This window comes from Anabrus simplex, chromosome X (assembly GCF_040414725.1).
Source record: "Anabrus simplex isolate iqAnaSimp1 chromosome X, ASM4041472v1, whole genome shotgun sequence".
NCBI classification, from domain to species: Eukaryota; Metazoa; Arthropoda; class Insecta; order Orthoptera; family Tettigoniidae; genus Anabrus; species Anabrus simplex.
Window position 1 is genome coordinate 221,939,519 of NC_090279.1, and position 27,117 is coordinate 221,966,635.

General features: G+C 39.7%; 1 protein-coding gene across 6 annotated transcripts in view; it reads left to right on the plus strand.

Annotated features, from left to right (window-relative positions):
• Positions 1-27,117, plus strand: part of Mhcl (Myosin heavy chain-like) — a 399,178-nt gene that overhangs the window by 181,014 nt on the left and 191,047 nt on the right. For all 6 annotated transcript variants that reach the window (XR_010861825.2, XM_067159638.2, XM_067159641.2 and 3 more), the window contains 3 exons: positions 11,707-11,869; positions 13,064-13,250; positions 13,327-13,464. Coding sequence is in view for 5 of the 6 variants with exons in the window: in XM_067159638.2 (XP_067015739.2) it covers positions 11,707-11,869; positions 13,064-13,250; positions 13,327-13,464 (488 nt within the window). In the remaining variant the exon portion in view is untranslated. The remainder of the gene's footprint in view (positions 1-11,706; positions 11,870-13,063; positions 13,251-13,326; positions 13,465-27,117) is intronic.

Below are 27,117 nucleotides of genomic sequence, written 5' to 3' on the forward strand. Positions count from 1 at the left end.
AGGAGAATAATAAAAATTAGATTTCCACCTATTCAATACTTAAAATGCTAATACAAAATTAGGATCTCATCCTTATTTTATTGCTTAATTGTTAAAACATAGGACATGTTTTGTTCATTTTTTGAACATCTTCAGCCATAAATATTTTTACAAGGTTGATTGGTAACATTGTTCCAGAACTTACACTTATGGTTTGCCGTTAACAAACTTTAAAACCCTATTAAATATAAATCTTAAGCGATGGGTCGACGAACGAGGCTTCTCCGCCACCTGCGTTCTCTGAACTTCTCTCCTTCTTCGATGCTTTCCAAAGTATGTCTTCGCTGTTGAATGTCAATCTTCACCATGTCCTTGTACCTGAGTCTTGGTCGCCCTCTTGTTCTTTTGTCGTCCAGTTTTAGATCGTACATTTGTTTCGGTATTCTGTTATCTCCCATGCGTCGCGTATGTCCACACCATCTCAGTCGATGCGCATTTATTCTGTCCTGCAGTCTTACAACTTGAGCCTGCTTGTGGATTTCCTCATTACGGACTCTCTCTGTCCCTCCGTGTTTTACCGATCATGCTACGAACAAATCTCATTTCTGCTGCCATCTTTATTTCTCATGGTCCACGTTTCACAACCATAGGTCAGTATAGGTACGTAATAGGTTTCATCTGTAGCTGTTTCCTCTCCATTTCAAGGTGTACCATTGGTTGTCTGTATCTCTTCATGGCCATAACCTCACTTTTCTCTTGGCTGAAGATATTCCTTGGCAGCTTCTGTCCAGGAGTTTATTTGTTCTTGAAGGACTTCTTCAGAGTCTCCCCACAAGCATATATCATCCGCGAACAAGATAACTTTCATTTTCTTACCTCCAATGGTTTGGTGAACTTTTCTCTGAATCTCGTTCATCACAGTGATGAAAAGAAGAGGAGACAGAACACCACCCTGTCTTAACCCAGATTTTATATCAAAGGTTTCAGTCATTCCTACAGGTGTTTTCACTTTACTTCGGGTATCTTCATACAAATTCTTGATCCTGTGTATCATGTCATCCTGTATTCCAATTTTCTTCAGTGTTTGGCACACCTTCTCTCTGTTCACAGCATCAAATGCTTTTTTGATATCCAGAAAGGCTAACCACAAATCTCTGTTGTGCTTGTTGTATTTTTCCATTAACTGACGGACTGTAAAGATAATATCAGTTGTTGATCTCCCCTTCTTGAATCCATACTGTTCTTCAAAGAGGTTCTCTTCAATAAGGGGACTGATTTTACGCTCTAGAATTCTTTCATTAACTTTACCAACTTGAGATGTTAAAGTGATGCCTGTATAGTTAGAACATTTCTTTCTATCTCCTTTCTTGAAAATTGGTATTATGATGCCTGTTTTCCAATCGACTGGAATGTCCCCTTCCTTCCAGATCTTACAAAAGAGTCTGTAGATTCAATGTTTTCCAGAAGTGCCCATAGCCTTGATCATTTCTCCATTAATTTAATCAGCATCAGCTGATTTTCCAGTTTTGAAGTATTTCCAGGCATATTTTACACCACTCTATGTTAAGTCTAACCTGTTGTCAGAGGCAGAATTGCATGAGATAGTACCAGTACTGTTTTTTTGTGTAGGCTGCATGCAATTCACATTTAACAATTCATCAAAGTAAGTCCTCTAAGTCTCTTTAATCTTATCATTTTCAGTGATCAGATTTTCATTATCATCTCTTAGGTATTTGGAGTGTCTTTATTTCTTTTTCTATTTTTCATCATCCCATATAACATTTTCTTATTACTATTAATATTCTCTTTCAATTCTTCACTCCACTTGTTCAACCACTTCTCTCGTTTTTCTGTAACAACTTGCTTTGCTTGTTTTTTTTAGCAGTCCTGTATAGTTCCTTATTATGGTCCGGTCTTTGAAATATTTTCTGAACATGTTGTTCTTGTTCAGGACAGCAGTTCTTGTTCTGTCATTCCACCATGGAGTTTCCTTCCATCCTCTTGTGCCACTGGTTCGTCCACATACCTTCTCAGTTAGATTTTCTTTCAGTTCCTTCCATTCCTCCTCAACTGTTCTTACATCTGTCTTTCGTAGTACTGTTTAGATGTTTTCTTGGAACTCTATTGTTCTATCATTGTCCTTCAGCTTCCAAGTCTTGAGTTTCTTTACCTGTGTGATTCTTACTTCTTTTAACTTATTAAACCTGAAGTATCCAATGAGAAGTCTATGATCACTTTCCAGGAAGATACTAGGAATCACTTTTACGTCTAACAGTCTATTTTGTAGATGTTTCTCTATCAAAAAGTAGTCTATAAGAGATTTACTTTTTCCATCCCATCCATATCTTGTGACCTTATGGCTTTTTTGTTTTTGATACCATGAGTTCCCTATTATAAGGTTGTTCCTCAAACAGAGATCAATGAGTCTAGTTCCTTCCGGGTTTCGTGGACCTCATCCATGTGCTCCTAGAATACTTTCATATCCATCTCTCACAGTACCTACTTGAGCATTCATATTCCCTATGATAATCGTTCCATCTCTTATTCTTTCCTCTGTCTTCTTCAAAATGTTATTTTTCTTCATCTTCACAATCAGCCTGTGGTGCATAGCACTGACTGATGTTGATGTTCTGGGAAGAATCCAATTTCAGCATTATGTGAAGAATACGATCAGAAACAAATTTTACTTGTACTACGTGATCTTTCATTTGATGATCAATAACAACATCAACTCCATTTTTTGTTTGATCTTCACCTGACCAGAATAGATGATATCCCTCTCCGAGTTCCTTTGAACCTTTTCCCTTCCACTTGGTTTCACTGAGACCCAGTATGTTTATGTTCCATGTTTTCATTAAGTCTACAAATTCCTCAATTTTGCCAGTTAGTGTCAGAATGTTTAGCGTGGCAATTTTGATTACAGTCTCGTATAGAGTTTTGTGTGTTCTCCTCTTTGGTTGTGATGGAGCATTGGGTATTGAACCGTCATTAATATCAATACCAAGGAGGGAACTAGTCATTATTCTGGTGATTACAATATTTCCATCCGAGGCCTCGTTTAGTTTTGAAAGCAATTCCAAATTATTCAGAAGCTGACTTGCTGGGCCTATCACTTCCGAAGATTTTTCTGTCAGGGTTATCTCCCTTAGCCTTTCAACCTGCAAGGCAACAGGCCCTGAGTCAGTTCTCAGGGATCAGATATTGCCTCTTCCACCAGATCCACCGTACCAGTGATTTTCACTTCTGCCTTCACTGCCGTTGAGGTCTTCACCCGTATCCCTGGGCATGGGTTCCGTGTTATACCCCACGGGTATCCTATCACTCCGGCCTACCGAAGTGGAGGGTGCCAGACAGGAATTACTTAAGTGGAGGAATAGTGAAGGTGACCCTATCTCCCTTGAGCCAAGATAATGGTGGTCCACTTGGTCCTCCCTTTCAAGGACATCTGCATCTAGAGTTCTTCTGTGTACTCCTTCCATCTTAATACTACTTCGTCTTCTTCAGTTATAGTCCTCTCCGTGTAAGGACGTACCCTAAGGGTGCAACCTTATCCTTTCTCCCCTGTAATATTAAGGTACTGATTTATAGTTACTTTTCTTGCTGTTGGGTCTTTTTCAGTGTCGGTAACCATACAGTTTAGGGACCCTACTTGCCGATACGACATCTTACATTTACCGTTAATCTGGCACGTTGGCAACGTTCAATCACTGCTCTAGCGTGAATTGCGTGTTGCCACCGCATCGCCGTTAAAGTCACTAGTGATATATTTGCGAGAATATTTAAAGTTTATTTTTTTTTCTGTGGGATTGTAAATATATTTGGCTAATACCAGGTAAGTAGAATTGGTGCATGTTCGGATAATGCATTTAATAACATTGTTTGTGTGAAATGATGAAAGTGCTCAAATACGCCAGTCTCATGTCTAGATCTACTGGTACATGAAATAACTCTTGCGGGACGAAATTTTGGCAGTAGAACTTGTAACATTATTATTTTCAAATCCGCAGTGAACTTGAAAGCTGACCTAAATTCCGTTCACGGAGCTTGGCACATTAGTATTCCTATATGTTTCCTGATAAGCTTGAAGATATAACCAGCCTGCAGGCTGAAAATATGCCCAATAATCTCTCTCCTTACTGGTTACCGGTATTGAAGAGAGAAAGAAATGTTCGCGCAAAAGAAAGGGAAGTCATTGGATGTCTGGAACTTTCGAAAATCACACTGCAAAGACTTATTAAATAAACTGCATCGTTTAACATGCCCCGCTTTTCAAGAATATGGTTATAGTACGCCTACTGTATATCAAAATAAAGACAGATAATTTGAGTGAGAAAGTGTGTTTATTTCCTTAATTCCTCATTGAGCGTGGAAATCGACGAGATATTCATAATTATCTTGATTTATTTCATCTTATCTTTTATCATTTACCAGGGTAGGGAAACATTCATTATCGGTGTTTACATTGAGGTTAGTTTTTTATGGTATGTCTGGTGATTTTAATATGTAACCAGGCAGGTTGGCAGCAGTGATCAGCCATTACAAAAAAGAGAAAAGAAGAGCATCGGGCGGCGATATTTACTTTCTGGGGTATTTCCTTACGTGGCGATTACTATAGTTCTGTATGATGTTTATCATGTTCCAAACTGTTTCCCTATGCTACCTTTCCCCATATGTTCGTCTATGTTTTTGCATGCCATTCTTCCCCTGCTTTCTTTGCTTCTCTATTAATCTTGTTTTTAAGCCCTGCATATTCTTCATGGTTTCGTCTTGCTTTGCACTTCCTATGTTCTTCCATTAAATCCAGTGATGCAAGGTTTGTACACCACACTGAAACATGCCTCAGCTGTTTCAGTTTCTGTATGCTTCCAGACATCATCTTAAGGTCAATTCTTTCATCAGTTTTTTCTTTGAACTCATTTAAAGCTTGCTTGTCACTTTTTACCTTGTTAATGTTCCATCTCTTACAGGGTTGTTTTATAACCTTTCTTCTTAATCGTACAGGGTGCAGCAGAATTACCTGACGAATTTCAGACGTAAATAACTCAGCAACGCAACAAGCCATTCACAATTTTGTTGCGCAGTTTAAAAGAGCAAGGTTTGCCATTTATGTCACACAGTAGATTGAAGCGAACTAAAGGTCATATTGGCTACAGCTTTCAAACAGATGTTATTGTCGTGGTGCACGCGGTCTTAGCCTTGGTCTTGGAGAACACGTGCATCGTCTCGTCCGTTCTAGTCAGTTAGCCAGCCAGTCGGTAGCATGGTTTGGAGTGGTGAACACCGAGGTTTCGTGATTGAGACTTATTTAAAAAATGCCGACTCTCGTTACCACAACACAGCATTGTTTCGCAGACACTTTGGCTTGGGTCGACATGAGAAAGTTTCTAGCAGGAACACCATTCTGTTATGGGTGAACAGTTGGAGAAAAAGGGTTTGAGTGTGAAAACGAAGCCGCCCGGTAGGCCTCGTAGCATCCAAGCGCCAGAGACAGTCCGTGCAGTGAGACACGCCGTTACGCAATCTCCTCAATGTTCGGAGCGTAGGCATTCACGTGCTATGGGACTCTCAGATCGCACTATAAGGAGGATTTTACACGCAGACACGAAGTGCCATCCGTACAAAATGGTGGGTGTTCAGAAACTCGGTGAACATGATTGGGCCAACTGCAGAGCGTGTTGTGAGACTATCCTGGAAGCTGTAGCAGCTGACACAAGTGACCTGGCAAGTGATGTAGTGCACTTTCATTTGTCAGACTACGTTAATAAACAAAATTTTTGATACTGGTCCGCAACCAGTCTTCAATAGATCCATGAGCAACCTGTCCACAGTGAGCGTGTTACTGTTTGGTGTGCTGTCGCTGATTTCGGAGTTGTAGGCTCTTACTTTTTTGAAGAGGAGGACAGAACTGTAACAGTAACATCGGATTGTTACGTACAGCTGTTACACAACTTCCTGCAGCCGACACTCACCGACTTAGGGAATCCTGCTGTGTGGTTCCAACAAGATGGTGCCACTGCACACACAGCCAGGGCGTCGTTGGGTCTCCTCAGAGAAATGTTTCCAGAACGTCTCATCTCCGTACGGGATAATGTTCCATGGCCAGCCCGTTTCCCTGACTTTGCCTCATACGATTTCTTTCTCTGGGGATATTTGAAGGATCGGGTCTTCCGACGTAAGCCGTGAACACTACATGACCTGAAAGCTGCCATCCGTGAAGAAATCTAGGCAATACCACACGACATGCTCAAGCGAGTCATGTGGAACTTCAGGCAGAGGCTTCAGAGGTGCATCGAACAGGACGGTCGGCATTTCGATGACATTATTTTCAAAACCTAGTGTGTATGTGATGCAAATGGTAAACACTACTCTTTCCAACTGTGCAGTAAATCTTTAAATGGCTTGTTGCGTTGCAAAGTTATTTATGTTTGAAATTCGTCATATATTTCTGCCGCACCCTGTAGATGACTTTTCATCAACACCAGATTGCGGTCTGAATCCACATCTGCACCCGGATTGCTCTTATATGATTTGGCTTGGTTACGATAATGGTCTTTTGTCAATATGTAATCTATCTGATATCTGTCTCCATTACCTGGCATTGTCCAAGTGTATCTTCTTCTTTTTGGTTGCTCAAAGCAGGTATTAACAATAATCAACATGTGACTTCTGCAGAACTCAATAAGCCTGTTCCCAAGTCCACACTTTACCTTCTCCTACAACAGCATTCCAATCTCCCATGATGACTAGGTTATCATCTTTAACTTTCATCAGTACTTCCTCCACTTTATCATCAGCATGACTCCATGTAGGCTGAGGTTCTGTTTTCAGCGTGATCATGCTAAATCCCCAAATGCCTTGGACTTGATTCACTGGTTTTCGTTTTAAGATAAATGGAAGATAGGAAAAACTAGAAAGGTTCCACCTTTTCAATACAAAAATGTTATAGGTTTATTTATAACATGTATTTGCACTTGGGACTAGTTTCGATGCTGTGTTGGCGTCATCATCAGCCAAAAAATGGGAAAATAGGCCAGTGTGTAGGCATTCATATTACACAAGGTGTTACATTAAACAATACAAATCTTGCAAGGAGATAAAAACATGGATGAATATAGAAACAAATGAATCGTTGAGAAAGCAAAAGTTATACATGTTAAAAAATAACCTTAACCACACATCTTGCAGTGCGAAAATATTCTTCTTGAATGATTCCTGAGTATAAAACACACACGCACACATTTCTGAAGAGCCAGCAGGCAGGACAAAGTAAAGTGAAACCTTAAGGGATCTTCTGAGAAGAGTTCATCATTTTTCTATGTTCCGATTAAATAATGAAGTCTCCCTTGAGTTCCTGATAAACATACACAACAGGAAATTCTCCTTTACTCTCAACAATAGCTATAAAGACCAACGGTAAATTTCATTTTTCAAAGACGTGAAAGCATGATCTTGAACGTGATGTAACTCCTTTCATTTAACCCATTTTTTACACAAGGTGTTACATTAAATAATATATCTCACGAGGAGATAAAAACAGGGACGAATGTAGAAACACATGCACCGTTGAGAGAGCAAAAGTTGTACATATTAAAAATAAGCTTAAGCACATAACTTGCAGTGCGAAAATATTTGAATTTGAAAGATTCTTGAATAAAAGACGCACGCGCACACACTTCTAAAGAGCCAGCAGGCAAGAAAAAGTAAGGTGAAACCTTAAGAGTTCTTCTGAGAAGAGTTCATCATACTTTCAATGTTCCGACTAACTAATGAAGTCTCGTTTTGAGTTCCTGATAAACATACACAACAGGAAATTAAACAATATACATCTTACAAGGAGATAAAAACAGGGAAAGTTATACATATTAAAAATAGTCTTAACCACAAATCTTGCAGTGTGAAAATATTCGTCTTGAATGATTCCTGAATACAAAACACACGCGCATACAATTCCGAAGAGCCAGCAGGCAGGAAAAAGTAAAGTGAAACCTTAAGAGTTCTTCTGAGAAGAGTTCATCATTTTTTCTATGTTCCGACTAGCTAATGAAGTCTCCCTTGAGTTCCTGATAAACATATACAACAGGAAATTCTCCTTCACTTTCAACAATAGCTATAAAGACCAACGGTAAATTTCATTTTAAATATTGTGCAGAGACGTGAAAGCATGATTATGAACATGATATAACTCCTTCATTTAACCCAATTTTTACACAAGGTGTTACATTAAACAATACACATCTTACGAGGAGATGAAAACAGGGCCGAATGTAGAAACAAATGCAACACCTTGTGTAAAAAATGGGTTAAATGAAAGGAGTTACATCACGTTCAAGATCATGCTTTCACGTCTTTGAAAAATGAAATTTACCGTTGGTCTTTATAGCTATTGTTGAGAGTAAAGGAGAATTTCCTGTTGTGTATGTTTATCAGGAACTCAAGGGAGACTTCATTATTTAATCGGAACATAGAAAAATGATGAACTCTTCTCAGAAGATCCCTTAAGGTTTCACTTTACTTTGTCCTGCCTGCTGGCTCTTCAGAAATGTGTGCGCGTGTGTTTTATACTCAGGAATCATTCAAGAAGAATATTTTCGCACTGCAAGATGTGTGGTTAAGGTTATTTTTTAACATGTATAACTTTTGCTTTCTCAACGATTCATTTGTTTCTATATTCATCCATGTTTTTATCTCCTTGCAAGATTTGTATTGTTTAATGTAACACCTTGTGTAATATGAATGCCTACACACTGGCCTATTTTCCCATTTTTTGGCTGATGATGACGCCAACACAGCGTCGAAACTAGTCCCAAGTGCAAATACATGTTATAAATAAACCTATAACATTTTTGTATTGAAAAGGTGGAACCTTTCTAGTTTTTCCTATCTTCCATTCTCAGTTCAATACGGACCAAAAATGAAACTCTTATGTTTAAATTTTAAGATAAAGGCAACTCCACCCGTTCCTTTTTCATTGCCCGAATAAATAATTCTGTAGTCACCACTCCAGAAGTCTCCCTTATTTGGCCATCTCACTTCACTTAGTCCTAAGATGTCAATCTCAAGTCTGTCCATCTCCTTTTAGACATTTTCCAATTTTCCAGTCCTTTTGAGTGATCGAACATTCCATGTTCCCATTTTACATATTTGATCATTTCTTGCAATCTTCTTACATTGTCCCCTCCGAAGATCCGAGCTGGGGACTATTTTACCTCCGGATACCAATTTAACTTGGGAAGACTTCATCATGCATGTTTATTCTTAGGATATCCTGGGTTTCTTTAATGCAGTGCATCCTATGCCGTTGGCCATCTAGTGGCTCTTCCGCCTTTAGGGGTAGTTTCCCATCTCAAGGACAGGAGGGTTCCCTAAACCTCCGCCCTCTCGTCCTCCCTCCAAGAAGGCCATTGACACTTGGTAGAGGGAGACTACTTGTACCGGTCGTCACTCGGTCCGTGGGCACCAACCAGGGGGTTGCTCTTCCAGGCTCTTCCGCTCTCTGTGCCGTTCGGAAAAACATTCTTCCTCTTCCGCCATTGAGATCGTTTACAATTTTCGCCTAGTAACCCTAGGTAGGCGCCCTATAACAGGGTGTTACTATCTTGAGCCAGATGGACCCGTTTCTTTATGAGGTTGATACTCCTCCTGCCCTCTTGTAAGATGAGGCCCCGGCTTGCAGCCGGCAATGGCAGTAGATTACTCTAGCCTATATATAATTTATGTTATAATTATTGTTGACTTCATCACAAAATCATGTTATATTGGATTTTGGAGTCCACATGCATCATATCAGTTCGATAATCACTTGGGATGTATAGTCCCTAAAGTGTTTATTATATTTACAAAGGGCACTAGGAAAGTTTTGCAATACGCAGAAACGATTGGCTGGACATCCCTGGTATGGTGAGGGATGAGAAGAGGGGTGAAAACCGGTCTAGAAGACAGCAAGGAATGACCTTCACACCAGTTGTTACCAAGCAGTGGGATTGAAAGCAAGTTAAGATGTCAGTGTGGTCTAAAGGTGAATATCGCGCAATTATCCGCTACAATTTTGCTTGTGGATTCACTGTTGACCAGTGCCTGGAGGAAATGATTCCTGTGCTGGGGAAAGACTGTCTGTGTCGGACAACAATTTTCCGCTGGTACAAAGAGTTCCAGAGGGGAAATTTTGGCGTTGAAAACGATCCTCGTTCTGGGCGACCATGTGAATCAGTGACTGAGGAAAACATTGAAGCTGTGAGAAAAATGTTGCAGCAAGAGAGGCGATTGACATATCGGCAGGTAGAAGAGACCCTCAACATCGCTGCATCAGCTATTCATTCAGTTATACACGACCATCGCCATGTTAGAAAGGTTTGTTCACTTTGGGTGCCCCATTCACTTTCAGAGGAACTTGGCTTTATTATTACGATGTCCCAACAAAATCCCAGAACAAGGTGTGGCTGTTTGAAGATGGGGGTACTCCTGTGACTGTGTGAAAGTCAAGGTCAGTGAATAAAAGGATGATTGCAGTATTCTTCACTAAACGGGGCATCCTGACTCGGGTTGTGCTAGAAACACAAAGGACAGTTACTGCGAAGTGGTACAGTGAGACTTGTCTGCCTCAGGTCATCCAGGCTCTCAAGCAGCTCCGTCCAAGGTCACGGCTCAACACTTGGCTCTTGCATCACGACAATGCTCCAGCACATCGTGCTAATGTAACAATGGATTTTCTTGCCAGATCAGGGTTGACTGTGCTTGATCACCCTCCATACAGTCCTGATCTTGCCCCATGTGACTTCGGACTCTTCCCAGAAGTGAAGAAGCTGAAAGAACGGCATTTTTCATCCGACGAGGAGCTTCTGGCAGCATGGGATCAAGAGTGTGAAAATGTAACCGAAGAAAAGTGGCAGAGTTGGTTCAGTGACTGGTTTCAACTTATGGAGAAGTGTATTGGGTGTGGTGGAAATTATTTTGAAAAAATCTAAAGTGTTGACTCACGTTACAGAACTTTCCTAGTGCCCTTTGTACAGTTGAACAATTTCGTAAGTGGCATTCTCTACGTTTGACGCTGTCGTACATGTGATCCCAACAAACCGTACTGCATACGAAACAGCTCTGCTGTGGCAGTTTTAAATTAGTGTTGAGGCTACCTCGATTAACGATGTTATCCTGCCACAGTACGCAACCTACCGTACTTTTAGATTGATCTCGGACTCCCACTCCATCTTAAGTAGCATTTCCTCCTGTAAAATGGACTTGTTTTGTTAAATTATACTATCTGAAATAGTTGTTGAAATTTCAATTCACTGAGATTTAACTTCATCGCGCAATAACCATTCGGATAAGCTTGAATACTTTGCTCCCTTGAGAAGTTAATTTCATGCACCCAGAATATTCTCCAATCTCTTTTCTTTTCACTCCCTTAATTTTCTGCCTCCTCACAAAAATGCTAGTGCTATCAGACTGTTCATTGTGTGCTTTAAGTTTCCCGTAGAATTCCGTTCGATTCTGTTCCGCTAGATGTGAGCGGTCAAGTGGAAATTTTGTTAGTTCGGTTTGGTTCGATTCGATTCCATTAGGTGGGAGCAAGCCTTCAGTCTGCTCTTCAATTTGTGTTTCTTTTTATATTCCTGTCATTAGAAGACTTGTTCCTTTCCTGACATGTCTGTCACCCTACTACGATGAGCTAACAGTTATGTCCTACTCTCTCACAATCGAATAATGTGGTTGTTGTTTGTCTGTCTTGTGAAGATCACCAGCTGCTGCTGAGGAAGGCTCCTGGCACCAACCAGTTTGTGCTGCAACATCTGCAGGGTACAAACCCTGTCCTGTATACGGCTACAGGCTGGCTCAAGGCTTCTCGGGAGAACCCCGTGGCTCGGAATGCTGTCGCCCTGCTGCAGGAGTGCTCCAAGTGAGTACTCGACTTCTTTCTGCTTTTGAGACTAGGACAGGACTTCAGAAATACTGAACCTTGCTACAACTTTATGAGCATCCCAGTTATTTATATGAACCATTTCCTGAGGGCTTTGGACCTCCAGTGCCAGGTTTAAAAAGAGTAACTCTCTCATTTCTATTATTTGTCATTTCACCAAATAGCTAATCTTTGAAAGTTGTTGTACATGACACCAGCATGCAGACGCAAACTGCGTAGCCAAGTCGCTTGCTGAGCTATCTGTATTTATTATAGAAGTTCATTCTTGTCCCAGTAATGATCTTCATTTTTCTGAGCTCGTTAGTTAAGAGACCAAAACGCTTGATAGCTCATAAGCACAGAATAACTGAGCAACCGGCAGCCAAATGAGCTAAACATCAGGTCGAAGTGTTTCGTTTCCGATGATCAGAAATGTGGTGAAGAGCGATCAGCTAAATGTCATTTCATGAGTTGGTCATATCATTCAGTATAAGATGGAGGTGAAACATTCCTTGCTGTCAGCCGAGGTATAACGCTTCATTTTCTCTACCTTGTGCTTGGCAATTCAAATTCGTTCAGTTCCCTAGTGCCGTTCCAGCGAGGAGGAGCGGAAACTTGATCCTTCCCATCACCAAGGTAGGTGCAAAACATATATCTTTTTCTACTCCATAGCCAACTGTTCACTGCGATGTGACTGTGCACAATATGGTAGGCTAGGGCCTTAATCCATTAAGTTAAAGCATCATTTATGTGAGCAGGCAGGCTCTCCTCTTTCTTATATGCATTGAATATGTTGGAATGGAATATGTCACCGGGCACGAGGTAGAAGGTGATAGTGAAGGAGATCCGTGGGTGAGAGGAGCAGTTGAATGGTGCTGCTGATGGCATCTTCTTTGTTCCTTTCTTGCAAGGTATTTAATGTTGTACTACACAGGGGTTTGAACCTACCATCTGCCCACCAGCAGTTGTTGTGTCATCTAGGATTGAGAGCGAGAACTCAAACGTGTTACCAGAGGTTTTTTAAATGCCTGCTAGTGTATACAAACAGATTCCCTTAGAAATTTGTTAATTCAGAATATTATGAACCTGGGTCTTCAAGTTGTTGTTACTGTTATAATCTAAAAAAAAGAGAGAATAATATTTACTCAAAGAAGTGAGTGTGTTTCTTAATGGGTCAATGTGTACACCTTTCAGGGAGGAAGTCAGTCAGCTGTTTGTCAGTATCCGTGGGACGGGCGTGTCGAGTACGCTGGGCGGTTCCGTGGTGGGCATCGAGGGTACTCAGTCTCTACGACGAGCGTCTAGCATACGGCGGACCTTCACGACGGGCACTGCGGGCATGAAACGGAAGTCCGTCTGTCTGCAGGTCAAGTTTACGGTGGTGAGTACCTCTTTCATAGTTGTGATTCCTGCTATTCTTTTGTGAGCTGTTGTATCATCACGTCTGTTTGATGCAGGATGGACTGATTGAGACTCTTCGGCGCACCAGGCTCAAGTTTGTCCACTGTTTCCTACCTCAGCACAACGCTGGCTGCTCTATCGCACGCTCCGGGACAGAGGATGCTCTAGTAAACGTACCGCTGATACGCTCCCAGGTGAGTTTACTTGTATTGGCACTACTCAGAAACTGAGAAAATAAAAAGGTTCATAAGCAATAAAAGACTTGAATTACAGTGGAACCTCGATTATCCGTTCCCGGAAAATACGTTTTCCCGGAATATGCGTTCAAATTACGTGGTCCCGCGAGCATCGTAATTAAATCACGTTGTAAAAGTCCCGCATTATCCGTTCCTCGAAGAAACGATTTCCCGGATCAACCGTCCAGAAATTCCAGTCCCATCAACGCTAAATCCTCGATCAATCGTTTTTTAATAAACTATATCTCACAAAAGGACAGCTATGGCATATTTATGGATCTTGGCGTTAACGCCCCGTCACTGCGATAATTAAAGCAAGCACTGTACCGGTACTGGAAAAGCGATCGGCGGTGAACTTGCATAAGGGACCATCTTAGCATCGCATTCGGGTGGTATTGTTTAGAGAATCTCGGAAAATCATAAATCAGAGAGTGGTGACAACAATTGCAAGGAGACACGGCGCATTTCGACAGCTCTGCTTGAAGACGGAACGAGTTTCGTCAAATGTTCACACTTATAAAACGTCCACATTATGTCCAGGGTTAGATGTTTATATTTTTACTTTTTTCGATCGTACTGCCGAAGAGGTTTTTGGCACTTTGCTCAGGGCACTGCAGAGTAACTGGGCTTTCAGGCAGGAATCGAAACTGCTTCTTAACACAAATTCAGTATTTTTGATATTATCGTACATGATTATGTTAGCGAGACAAAAACACATGTTGCACCTAAATGTAATAAAAAAAAAAAAGAAAGCCATGGGAGGTCTTGGAATTGCCTATTACCGGTACTGTTTAGGTCCTAATGTAAGACTGGGAATTTTACGTTTTCGTGTTAAAATACAAAAAACCGCAGTCGTTTTATTTGCGCACGTTACATTTTAAATGGTTGGTATAATTTCAAACTCGTACTGACATGTGCAGCGAGCGCGCTTTCCAGATGACCTCAAGGTCACGAATAACCGTAATTTCTGAAGTTTTGATATTTCTTTTACCTTTCCAATTTGATTGGATTTGTGACGCGCAGAATTGAATATAATGCATTCGAGAACTTTCAAGAATCGATACTTACATTCGAAACCATATTTTCGAGTTCAACATAACCTTTAAAAGTCGACGTAGGCCTAATTTGCGCGGTACGAGATTTCCAGAAACTGACTACGAACAGTATACCGGAGACCAAATTACAATGAAAGATTAAGAAATGAACGGATTTCGCATTCATTTTGGGTGCTTTCGTATCTAATGTGCTGTATTTTATTAGATGAGAGAATTAAAAACTACTTGTGGTCGATTGTCGTTTGGCTTGGCGTTATTAGATTTTTCGAAGAGTTTGGCTAGCCTAACCAAAGTCGCTGAACTGAAAGAAGTTTTCACGGGAAACTGACGAAGATTCCCCTGTAAAACTGAATATAAAGTATCGAGATTTTTAACTCGCGTACCGGTAATTAATGCGGTTTCGTGGTCTAACATGCCCGCCTCTCATCCAGAGGCCCGGGTTCGATTGCGACCAGGTCAGACAATTTTACCTGGATATAAGTCTGGTTCCAGGTCCACTCAGCCTATGTGATTACCTTTAATTGTGGAGCTATCTAATGGTGAGATGGCGACCCCGATCTACAGAGCCAGGAATATCGGCCGAGAGGATTCGTCGCACTGGCCATGCGCACCTCGTAATCTGGAGTCCTTCGGGCTGAGCAGCGGTCGCTTGGCAGGCAAAGTCCGGGTACGATGCGCAAAGGTATCACCGAGATATCACTATAAAATTTGTCACAAATGGAACATAGCAATTGCTTTTACACATATCAAGTGAAAAATTCCTGGCACATTAAGAAATATTTCATTTTTGGAGTATATTATGTATGCGTACTTTACCACTTTACAAGTACATTTGGTGTTACGCTCACAGTGACACACGTATGTCTTTTGTCTCACACGTTGAACAATTTCGTGTGTAATGTCTTTGTTCGGTGAAGTTCTTTGATCACGACGAGTTGTGGACTTGTGCCCTAACTGATTCATTAAGTTATTTATTGGTCCAGGGATCATGCTACTTCGGCAATAGCTTAAGGTCTTGTAATTTAACAATAACCTGTTCATTTGCCTCATCCAAAAATGAATACTGTTCACCTCCATTTTGCTTTTTGAACTAGCCGCTCTACTCATAATGGACAAAGATAATGAGAATCCACAGACATAGCACTCGCATTCATCGGTGCCAGCCCTGGACCTCAAGGAAAGAACAAAAGACGGCATCAGCAGCAGAATACGACATAAACCAGTCCTGTCTACAAGCCTTAAGTATGTTTTCATATTTCTCAAATAACGACGGTATTTCTTAATGTGCCAGGAATTTTTCACTTGATATGTGTAAAAGCAATTGTTATGTTCCATTTGTGACAAATTTTATAGTGATATCTCGGTGATACCTTTGCGCATCATACCCCAAAGTCCCACTGGGGCTGTAGTTTGGTTTGGTTTAGGAGTTTTGTAAGATTATAATTATACATATTTCATTTTTGTGATGTTTAGCCAAATTGTTGATGGTTTTCATTCATTCCCGGATTTTCCGTTTTCCCGTATTGTACGTTTTATTTTCATGGTCCCTCGAAAAACGGAGAATCGAGGTTTCACTGTACATAGGTCAAGAAGGTAACGTTCTTTTGATGCCAATCTCCTCATAATATAAATCAATCAGACTAGTATTTGTTTTACATCGCATTGCCACAGATGGGATAGAACAGGAAGGAAGTGACCATGGCGACAGCCATACACCACCACCTTCAGCGCTGAATACAAGCTAATTTACATAGAAAAATATTAAAGTATTGATTTAACTTTGTTTGAATTTGCAATCTGAAGCCTTCTCTTTTCAGTTTTGACTCAATAACTGTCAGTTTGTTCAGTCTGCTGAAACTAATTATGAATAAATATGCGTATTAGACCCACTTTTACAGCCAAAAATAGTAGAGGGAGGGTCCAATATGCATGACTTCTAGGCTATAAATTGTGCGTGTAAATATTCTGTACTGTTATTTAACAAACTTAGAATGTATTTAAGTTATACTGGCTATTTTCGTCAGAAGGCAATATTTCTAAACGTGAAAAGACAATAAATGATGTACACGGCTTTTAGGCCTACGGTCGTATCATATCATTCCTTACGTCTCATTAATTGCTCTGGTGAGGTTGACGTCAGGGCATACGGCCGTAAAAACTCGCTACGAAGATTTGTCTCCCTTCATACTTGACCCCATAGAAAACAGGGATGAGGGTATCGTGTTATCATATAATTAAATATTGATACAAAAGAACTTAATGGCCAGACATTTGTTTCTGTCACACAGTAAACCTGATCACTGCTTTAATTTGAATTATCGCCTTGCGCCACCAACTTCCCTGCCCTGCTACCGGCGTCTCGGCATTCCAAATGACGTCATCTTCACTGCCATCTCGTCAGTCGCGTCAGCCGTGCACTGCAATCTAGAGCATACGAGGTCCCATCTTTTTGAACCTTTTAAAAATATAGAGTCCAAACAGTGTGAATCTCTTCTTCTGGAGATGATCTCTGATGTTCCCACTTGGTGTAGAAGCCGTGCTGTAGAAGGCATGCCAAACCATCAGCTGATAACTAGCGTATGTTACGAGTTGTACTTCTGAATGTAATACATTCTATTGATAACTGTGGCTGTTGAAACACAAACCCTTATTTTTAATACATTTCATGCTTGTTCTGTACATTTATCACATCAGGATTTACGTAAACAGCTGTATATTATTGCCCTGATAGTGCCAAAAGTTCCTTGACGAAAAGAATAAAAATAAATAAGAGGAAAATATACAGCATTTATCGATATCTACAGGTTTAAACAAGAAGTAAGTATAAATAACCACCTAATCGATACTTTATTAATGCCTCAGGCAAAATTGAATAAAATTAAAACTTACAGGACATGTTTCGACCACTTAGTGGTCCTCTTCAGCTGTATAAATAAAGAACTGAAAAGAAAAACATTATGACAATAAGCACAAATAAAAGTTCTTTGGAGACTCCTTTGATAAAAATGGAGGTCATCTTGCCTCTCGAAAGGAAAAGACCTGCAGGAAGACCTACAGCCCGATGTATGGACATGATCAATGTTGATGATGTTCTCCATAACAAGTTGTATATGGACAGGAAGAGGCTCATTAACACATTGCGGACCGGGTGCCCTGAACTACCTCCAAACTGGTGTGCATGCATTCCAATAAACTGTCAGAACTTCACTAACCTTTGAAGGACTACTGTGTATTTTTCTGGAGGCCTTCCTGAATAGTCCTAGTACTCTTTTCTGGTGTGGTGATCCGAATAGGAGGTACCTTTGTGGAGGGGCACACAACATTGTTTGCACATATATCTTGTTTCACTGCGCTTACTCTTGCTCGAACACACGACACACTCTAGTTGTGTTTTTCTTCGCCCCAGTTGCTGGAATTTTCTCAAGGATATGATCCCTTATTTTTCCGGATAGTCTGCTTGGGGAGTCCTGATTGGGGGCTCTCTTTATAGAGCCCGAGGGCGAGGAAGTTTGGGGATCCATGGGAGCTACACTTTCAGCCTATCATTACCTAGCAACTCCCATAAGAAACTGCTTGTACCTAAATTTTCTTGGAAGATGCAGGAAACAGAATAGCTTAAAAGCACAGTTCACTAAATAGAATGCTACCCTCTTATTGAGTTTTACTGTCTTACGAAGAAGTGTAAAATATGCCAGGTATTGTTCTGTCCGATCTACTCCCTTTATAAATCAGTTATTAAAAAAGGATGAAAATGGGCTTGAATATAATGGTCCCTGTCTTCCTATCTAGCTTGCTTGTTGACTGCATAGATGCATCATGAATCGTAGTTATCACTCTAACAACTCGCGTATCCTTCCAAACTACAAGCAAAACTTCACCTTTGTGCATAAAAGTCATTTCCCCTTGTCTTTCAGCTCACATGTCAAATGATGATTCTCTCTAATGGTTCCACAAACCCATCTTTTATGCTGGAGGAGGTTTTCGGCAAAAGTCACACTATTATAGTAGTTCATCATCATCATCGGTTTGCCCTTCCAGCGAGCCGGGTAGGGTGTTTGAAAACAAGCGTCTTCCAAAGTTGCCTATTCAAAAACATTTCCTTGTCCAAGACATATTCCCAATTTCATACTCTTCTCTCCACGTCTCCCCTCAGTTGGTCCATCCATCTTCTTCTTGGTCTTCCAGCTGGTCTTCTACCTGCTATTCTCTTCTCCAAATAAGCACATGGTAACCTTGTGCTATTCATTCGTTTATTGGGGGCTCTCTTTATAGAGCCCGAGGGCGAGGAAGTTTGGGGATCCATGGGAGCTACACTTTCAGCCTATCATTACCTAGCAACTCCCATAAGAAACTGCTTGTACCTAAATTTTCTTGGAAGATGCAGGAAACAGAATAGCTTAAAAGCACAGTTCACTAAATAGAATGCTACCCTCTTATTGAGTTTTACTGTCTTACGAAGAAGTGTAAAATATGCCAGGTATTGTTCTGTCCGATCTACTCCCTTTATAAATCAGTTATTAAAAAAGGATGAAAATGGGCTTGAATATAATGGTCCCTGTCTTCCTATCTAGCTTGCTTGTTGACTGCATAGATGCATCATGAATCGTAGTTATCACTCTAACAACTCGCGTATCCTTCCAAACTACAAGCAAAACTTCACCTTTGTGCATAAAAGTCATTTCCCCTTGTCTTTCAGCTCACATGTCAAATGATGATTCTCTCTAATGGTTCCACAAACCCATCTTTTATGCTGGAGGAGGTTTTCGGCAAAAGTCACACTATTATAGTAGTTCATCATCATCATCGGTTTGCCCTTCCAGCGAGCCGGGTAGGGTGTTTGAAAACAAGCGTCTTCCAAAGTTGCCTATTCAAAAACATTTCCTTGTCCAAGACATATTCCCAATTTCATACTCTTCTCTCCACGTCTCCCCTCAGTTGGTCCATCCATCTTCTTCTTGGTCTTCCAGCTGGTCTTCTACCTGCTATTCTCTTCTCCAAATAAGCACAGGGTAACCTTGTGCTATTCATTCGTTTAACATGTCCAAACTATTTAAGTCTAGATGACCTAAGTCTTTCCTCCATCGATTCATTTAGACCTAGGTTAGATCGGATCTCATCATTTTTCACATGATCAAGTCGGGTCTTTTGGAGGGCAGTTCTAGGAAATTTCATTTCACAGGCTTGATTCCTACTACAGTCCTTTGATGTTAGTATGCAGGTTTCCAGAGAATATGTAAGGATGGGAATGAAATATGACTTGTACAGGGTCATTTTTTTTCTTTGTGGGACCTTCTAATCTCATAGTAGGTGTCAAATCAAATCAAAATCTCTTTATTTGCAAATGAGGTGTCTACCTCGGTGGCAAATGGTACACTAAAATACATTATTGTCAAGCACTAAATATTAAATTAACAAGAGAATAAAATTTTCCTAGAATACAATATTATATAATTTACGGTAACAATTTTTTCTATTAAACACACAGCTCATCCTTAATAAATTTACATTGTTTACAAAATTCTACTTATAATATATCCTGTACTACTTACAAATCTAGTCAACTCATATACAGTATGTGGAATTACTTCAAATGATACTGTACAACTGGTATAAGATTAAAATTTACATTGCATTTATTTACTTTTTCTTTTCTTTACCGATTCTGGAACCTAAGTAGCATAATGACCTGCTGCGTCTTAACCAGAGCCCCTTTTACCACCACTTTTCAGAGTTCCTGAGGGGCCTTCACAGCTACCGTAGCGGTCCCAGGGCCCTCGAAGTCCCCACTGTACTTCACCCCTACAGGCAGTCCCCTACTTTGGCTGTCCAAACTTCCTAGACCAGGGGATGGAATTAATTTATTCACACACATTTTTATTTACATTAACCTGCACTGGTCAAATGCCCTCTAACATTTCATTTATTTTCTCTGTTGTTGTTTATTCTCTTTTTGAATATCTGTACAGATTTTGGAAAAGGATCAAACACTACCCCTGGTAAACTGTTCCACTCCTTCACACCCTTCCCAGTGAATGAAAATTTACCCCAATTGCTTCGGCTAAAATTCCTTCTAATTTTATATTTGTGGTCAGTCCTGCCGATATAATTATTTTCCAACTGAAGCCTCTCACGGATTTCTCCCCATGCTGCTTCTCCTGTATAGGCTCTATATAAACCTATAAGTCTAGTTTTCTCCCTTCTCTTACTTAAAGTTTCCCACCCTAGTTCCTTTAACATTTCTGATACACTACTCTTTCTCCTGAAATCCCCTGTTACAAATCTTGCTGCTTTCCTCTGCACACTATCTATTTCTTTTATTAGGCATTCTTGGTGAGGATCCCAAACACGGTTTGCATATTCCAATAATGGACAAACCATACTTAAGTAACTTTTTTCTTTTAATTCTTTGTTGCATCCTTTAAGTAGCCTCATTATGACATGTAACGATCTGTATGCTTTCCCAACAATGTCATCCACATGACCCTTCCAGTGCAAATTACTTTCAAATCTCACACCTAAGTACTATCCGCACACTTTATCTTGGTGCATTTACATCCTAGTGCTGAATCGGTCGACCTCGGCGATCTTCGAGATTCATACTGGCAACCTTTGAAACACAAACTATGAATCGCTTAAGCATCGTTGTGCGACATCTGGCGTAAACTTTACGTACTGGTACTGTTGTTGTTTACACATCAAAGTCAAAGTATAGAATTCATGCTAGGAACAAGATTCGCATCGAGAGATATGTTTTATAATGTTATATAATGTGTATGTGACATAGTTGTTGGCTTAAGATGATAACGGTTTAGAAATTTAATATCAAGCGATCATATTCTCGATTCAATTCAGATTTCATTTTCATTCAGTTGGCAGCACCAGGCAGCACTATCGATACCGGGACAGCTCCCTCCTTACTCCTCACCCCGTACACAAATGCATCAAGATAAAGTGTGCGGACAGTATTTGCACTTGCCATCTTTTGGGATAACTACCCCATCCAAAGTATATTCAAGTTCAGTTTTAAAACTCCTGTTTGTAAATGTTGTAACAGTTGATTTGCCTCCATTAACCTTCATATTATTTTCTTCAACCCATTGTTGGATACTCTTAAGGTCCCTTTGTAATTCTGAACAATCCTCAATGTTATTTATTTCCCTATAAACAATTATGTCATCTGCATACAATCTTATTTTTGATGTTATATTGTTCCCTAAATCATTTGCATATATTAAGAAAAGTAACGGACGGATTATACTACCCTATGCAATTCCCTTCCAAACTTTCTCTTCCTGTGATATATTATTTCCTACTTTGACTTTTTGAACCCTTGAATTTAGAAATGTTCTTATCCAACGTGTAACCCTTACGTCCAATCCTATTCCCACCAATTTCTTTAATAATATTCCATGTTCCACTCTATCAAAGGCTTTGGAAAGATCTATGGCTATGCAATCTAACTGACCTCCTGAATCCAATTGATCTGATATGTCCTGCTGAAATCCCACCAGTTGTGTCTCACAAGAAAATTTCTTTCTAAATCCATACTGGCTCCTCATGAACCAATTTTTATCATCACATATCCCTCTGATGTACTTTGCTATTAAACTCTGCAGTATTTTACAAACTACAAACTATACTGGTCAGGCTGATTGGTCTGTAGTTCTCTGGTTTCCTTTTATCACTCTTTCTTTTATAAATTGGTATTATTATAGATTCCTTCCATTCCTTTGGTATTACACTATTATTTATGACATAGTCAAAGAGAAATTTTAAATAAGGCACATTGTCTTTATCACCTCCCCAGTAATTTGATAACTTCCTGCTGTTTTTACCTTGCTGAAGTAGTTGGATTTCTCTGAAAATATCTTCATTTGTGAATGAGAAGCTTCTTGTTTCCCTCTGTGTCTCTCCCTCTGTATCTTCTGTTTCGGTTTCCAACTCCTGACAATCATCTACTGAATCTCTGAATTCCCTACTAAATAGGTTTGCTTTCTCAGTATCTGTTGAATAGTGTTCACCCCCTTCTCCCACCATTGTAGGAATTTGGATTCCTTTTCCTTTTTGATTCCTGATATATGAATACAGCTTTTTCCATTTCCCTTTGTGGTCATTACGCTCTTGAAGTATGCCATTCATATAATTCTCTTTTGCTTCCTTTTTCACTCTATTCAGTTCCCATTAGCTGTTTTCTAGTTTCTCTATTCTCCCTACCTTCTTTGATTTTCCTGTTTACTACTCTACATTTTCTTTTTAATTTTCTTATTTCCCTTGTATAATAAACAGGGTCTGAGGTCATTTTACCCTTCTTAACAGGTCTTCTCTTCTTCCCAAACGATTCCTTTGAATTTAGCCCAAAGTGTATCCACATTACTCCGTTCACTTATCCAACAACTGAATTGTGATTTAAGGTAAGCCCCAAATTCATCAACTTTAGTTTTTCTGTACAATTTCTTGTCTTGTGTGACCCTCTTATTAAGCCTTTTTGGCACCACTCTTAACATCCATTATTACAGCCTTATGGTCACCTATTCCTTCAATTACCTCAGTTTTATCAACGATTTCCCATGGTTTAACCAAGAATACATCTAGTAAGTTATTGAGACGAGTCGGTTCTTGTACTACTCGTGTAAATCCTCCCTCCCAAATTAACTTATTTGCCAGTTTCTGTTCATGGGCTTCACTTGCAGCTCCATTCCATTCAACCTCAGGCAAGTTTAGATCTCCCCCAATTATTACTGTATCATTATTGTTTTTATGAGTATAATCTCTTATTTTCTCAATTATTTCCATGTCTCTTTCCTCTCTTCCAGGCCTATATGTTCCTATAATTCCTACCTCCTTCATATTATCACAAACTAATTTTATCCCTAATATTTCATCCCTTTCATCGGTAAACCATTCATGTGAACAATAAGTTTCCTTAACCAGAATAAACACACACACCCCCCCCCCCTCCCTTTTTATCTCCTCGGTCTCTACGATAGACTGTGTACCCTTCTGGAAATACTTCTCTATTACCCACCCCTTCTCTCAACCATGATTCCACTCCTATCACCACTTCAGTCTCATAAGATTCCATCAATGTACCGAATTTTAATTGTTTATTTACTACACTCTGACAGTTTACCAAGAGCAATCTCAGACCCCCTTCCTCCCTAAAACTTGACTGTTGCAGTTGGGTAACTTGAAATTCCTTACTTTCCTGAGTTTCATTTTCTAGTTGGCTGAGCCAGCTTGAAGTACAGCTGGCTCTTTCTACTAGTTTTCCTGGTCAGTATTATAACTCAAGGGAGTTGCCTTTTTTACAGTACATATCTTATGATTAATAAAATCTAGAACAATATTTGCTATCTTTCGTTTACCTGAATTGTTTAGATGAAGGCCATGCTTTGTGTAACAGTCTCTCTCAAAACTGCTGCTATCAATTACTTGTGTATTACGAAAATGTTTACAAACTTTAACCATATCTGTATTAACTTTGTCCACTTCAGTGTTCACACACGAGTCTCTAATCAAATCATGCCTGTGGGGCACATTCACTACAAAGATGTTAGTGTGAGTCAGCTTACCTAGTCTACATTTAAGTTCAGAAATAACATTCTTAGCGTCGTTGTGAGCTACGTTGTTCGTCCCGCCGATGATCACTACTGCATCACGACTTCCGAGATTACTTGCCGCCTGCTCCGTGTTTTCCAATACCTTCTTCATTGGGGCCCCAGGATAGATGACTGCCGATGCTGCAATATCTTCATTGACCATTTTCTCCGCAATTCCCCCCGCCTGGCTATCACCAAATATAAGAATGTTCGACACTTTCGCCGGTGCACTGTGTGGGATTTTAGGCCTAACTTTGCCGCTTCTCGTAACGGAGTTTGCGCTATACGTTTGACTGCTTCCTATACGGATACCTTGCGTATCGCTTACTGCCCTCAGGGCTGAAAATCTATTTTTGGTGTCAATTACAAAGTTGTCCTTATTTAACTGTACACTTTTCCTCCTAGAATCTGAAGCAACTTGACACCATGCGCTAGAATTCATGGAGCCACCTGTGTTCTGAGTGTTTACTGGTGCCGGTACTTTCGATTCCAGTAAATGTACCTTCTCCTTTAAAATCTCATTCTCCGCTTTTAATGCTTGTAAATCCTGTTGCAGTAAAGAGAGAATTACAAGTACATTATCATTACCTCCATCCTCCAACGAATGAGACGCCAGCGATTCGTTGACCGTTGTAGGCCTAGGTTTGTTACCGCTATTCAAATTGCTCTGGCCACAGCTAACACAAGTCCAAGTATCTTCATTTTTAGCAAAACCAGCACTACATATACACTCAAAATGGTACCAAATTAAACACTTTCCACACTGGATACCATTCTTCACTCGCTTCTTGTTTACACCACACTTATTCCCGATTATTTCGCAAGAGAACCGTGAGCTATCTTCACTTACATCCTTCGCTGACGCCGTCTAACGATACTGTAAAAGTTACAGCCTTTGGTTACTCTGTTTGTTATTTCTATCTCAGCTCTGTTATTACTAGCCATTACGCTTCCTAAATAACTGAATTGGTGTACTAGTTCAACTTGCTGGTCCTGTATTGTTATGTTGCGTTCTGTATTATGTCTGCTGATTTTCAATGCTACTGTTTTTGATGGGTTCAGTTTCATTCCATAATCATCAAATTTCTTACACCATGCATTCAGATTATTTTGCACTCCCTCCTCTGTTTCATCCCATATATTATAGTAGTTATCTTGATAAATGTGGTGCCACATACCATGATAAGGCTTCATGTCTGCTCAAGTTTTTTTCCTTTCGCTGTATAAATCTCTAAGTTACAGATGTATCCTGTTTCACTCTCACACACCATTCAAACTAAAATACCATATTTTACTAATTTTGCTGGATTATATGGCCTGAACTTCAAGCGCCCATGCCATGGGATCATCCCTTCATCTGCTGCTTCGGTTCCTAAACAGACTGAAACTTGGGTAAAAAGTAATCTAACAGAGGCTGAACTTTCTGTATTCTGTTGCTCACATCTGCTGTCTGACTATTATCATTGAAATGCAGGTAGGTAAGTATTTTTTGAAATCTATTTAGATCTAACGCAACCCAACCACGACAGCAATAACATACATCAGCATTTATAGACGAGAAAAGAACCACCATTCTGCAATTGACATTTATGCACAAAAGCAGATTGTATTTTAGTACTTTAAGACAACATTCAATCACAGCTGCACATATCTACCTCTGGTTATACATTAGACCTGTCATCAACAACTGAAGAATCTATTAATCATACAAGTGGATAAGCCTAACATATAGCAGAACCCTAAGAGAGCACTGCCTACGAACACAAGCACGGACATTCTCTATTCATATTGGATAAAAATAAGAAAATAGACAAACGCAAGATGTTAAAATAATTTTAATGAAGTGTTCCTAGTTATCATAATGGATTTTAACAAGAACTGTACATTTTAATATGTGATTTTAATATGTACTATATATTTTAAAGTGTTTATGTACCTGTACTCTTAAAATAAGTTAATCCACATGAATTTTGGGCCTAAAAGGTACACCTACTCATTTTTAGTTTGTACATATAGCCAGTTTTTACTGTGAAGCATGACCAATTTGAACGTTGGACACATTCCATCATTATGACTTTTCTGCTAGGCAGGCATATTAACCAGCTTTGACTTATGTGCAGCTGAGGGTGACTGTATGAAAAGTCGAAACCGGTACTGTAAGTAGGATCTTATAAAAATAAAACTTGTATAGATAAGGTGGAACATTTTCTTATCTATAACATACGAGAACTATCAATACGGAAAATGAAACTAATAAATCAAGAAACGAGTTTATTGCGCCACAGTATGGCCATTCTGCTCTTGCATTTTGCGTGCACATACCCCGCAATTTCATCTTCAATTTCTTTAAAGCGTCCTTGTTGCGGACGACTGAATGCATTTTTTGTACAGTACGTGTTATTTTAGCTCTTTGTCTTCACGCTAACGCCAAATATTGGCTTTAGTTAGGCCTATGCCATATTTTCTTGTGGCTGCATATTTATTCTCCATTTCCGAGTGTTTAATAACCATTAACGTAAAATTGGCATCACAATATCGACTAGAACCCGTTGAAAATTTGCCGGCAATACCTTTTCCACGTATCTTTACAATACGACTATCCATCACGAAAATATTCCTGCTGTCTATAAACCTTACTTTTACCAAATACAGTAGAGACAATACATGGCACTTCCGGATATAGCCTTGTTAAAATGGGAGACAAGTCGCAAGTGGCACTCCTAGTGGCTTGACCTGAAAATTTGCGCTAAATTCAAATATCAATGGAAATGTATATACGGAAATGGATAAATAAATTATGTCTAGAAAGAAAGTGTTACTAAGGTATTAACTTCAAAGTTGCTAAAGCAATTTTGGATAAATGAATGAAGAATTATTTAACAGGTTATTATTTAAAGACTGAAATTAGACATAATCAAGATGTGAAATAGACTGCTGTGAAAGGGCTTTATCTTTCT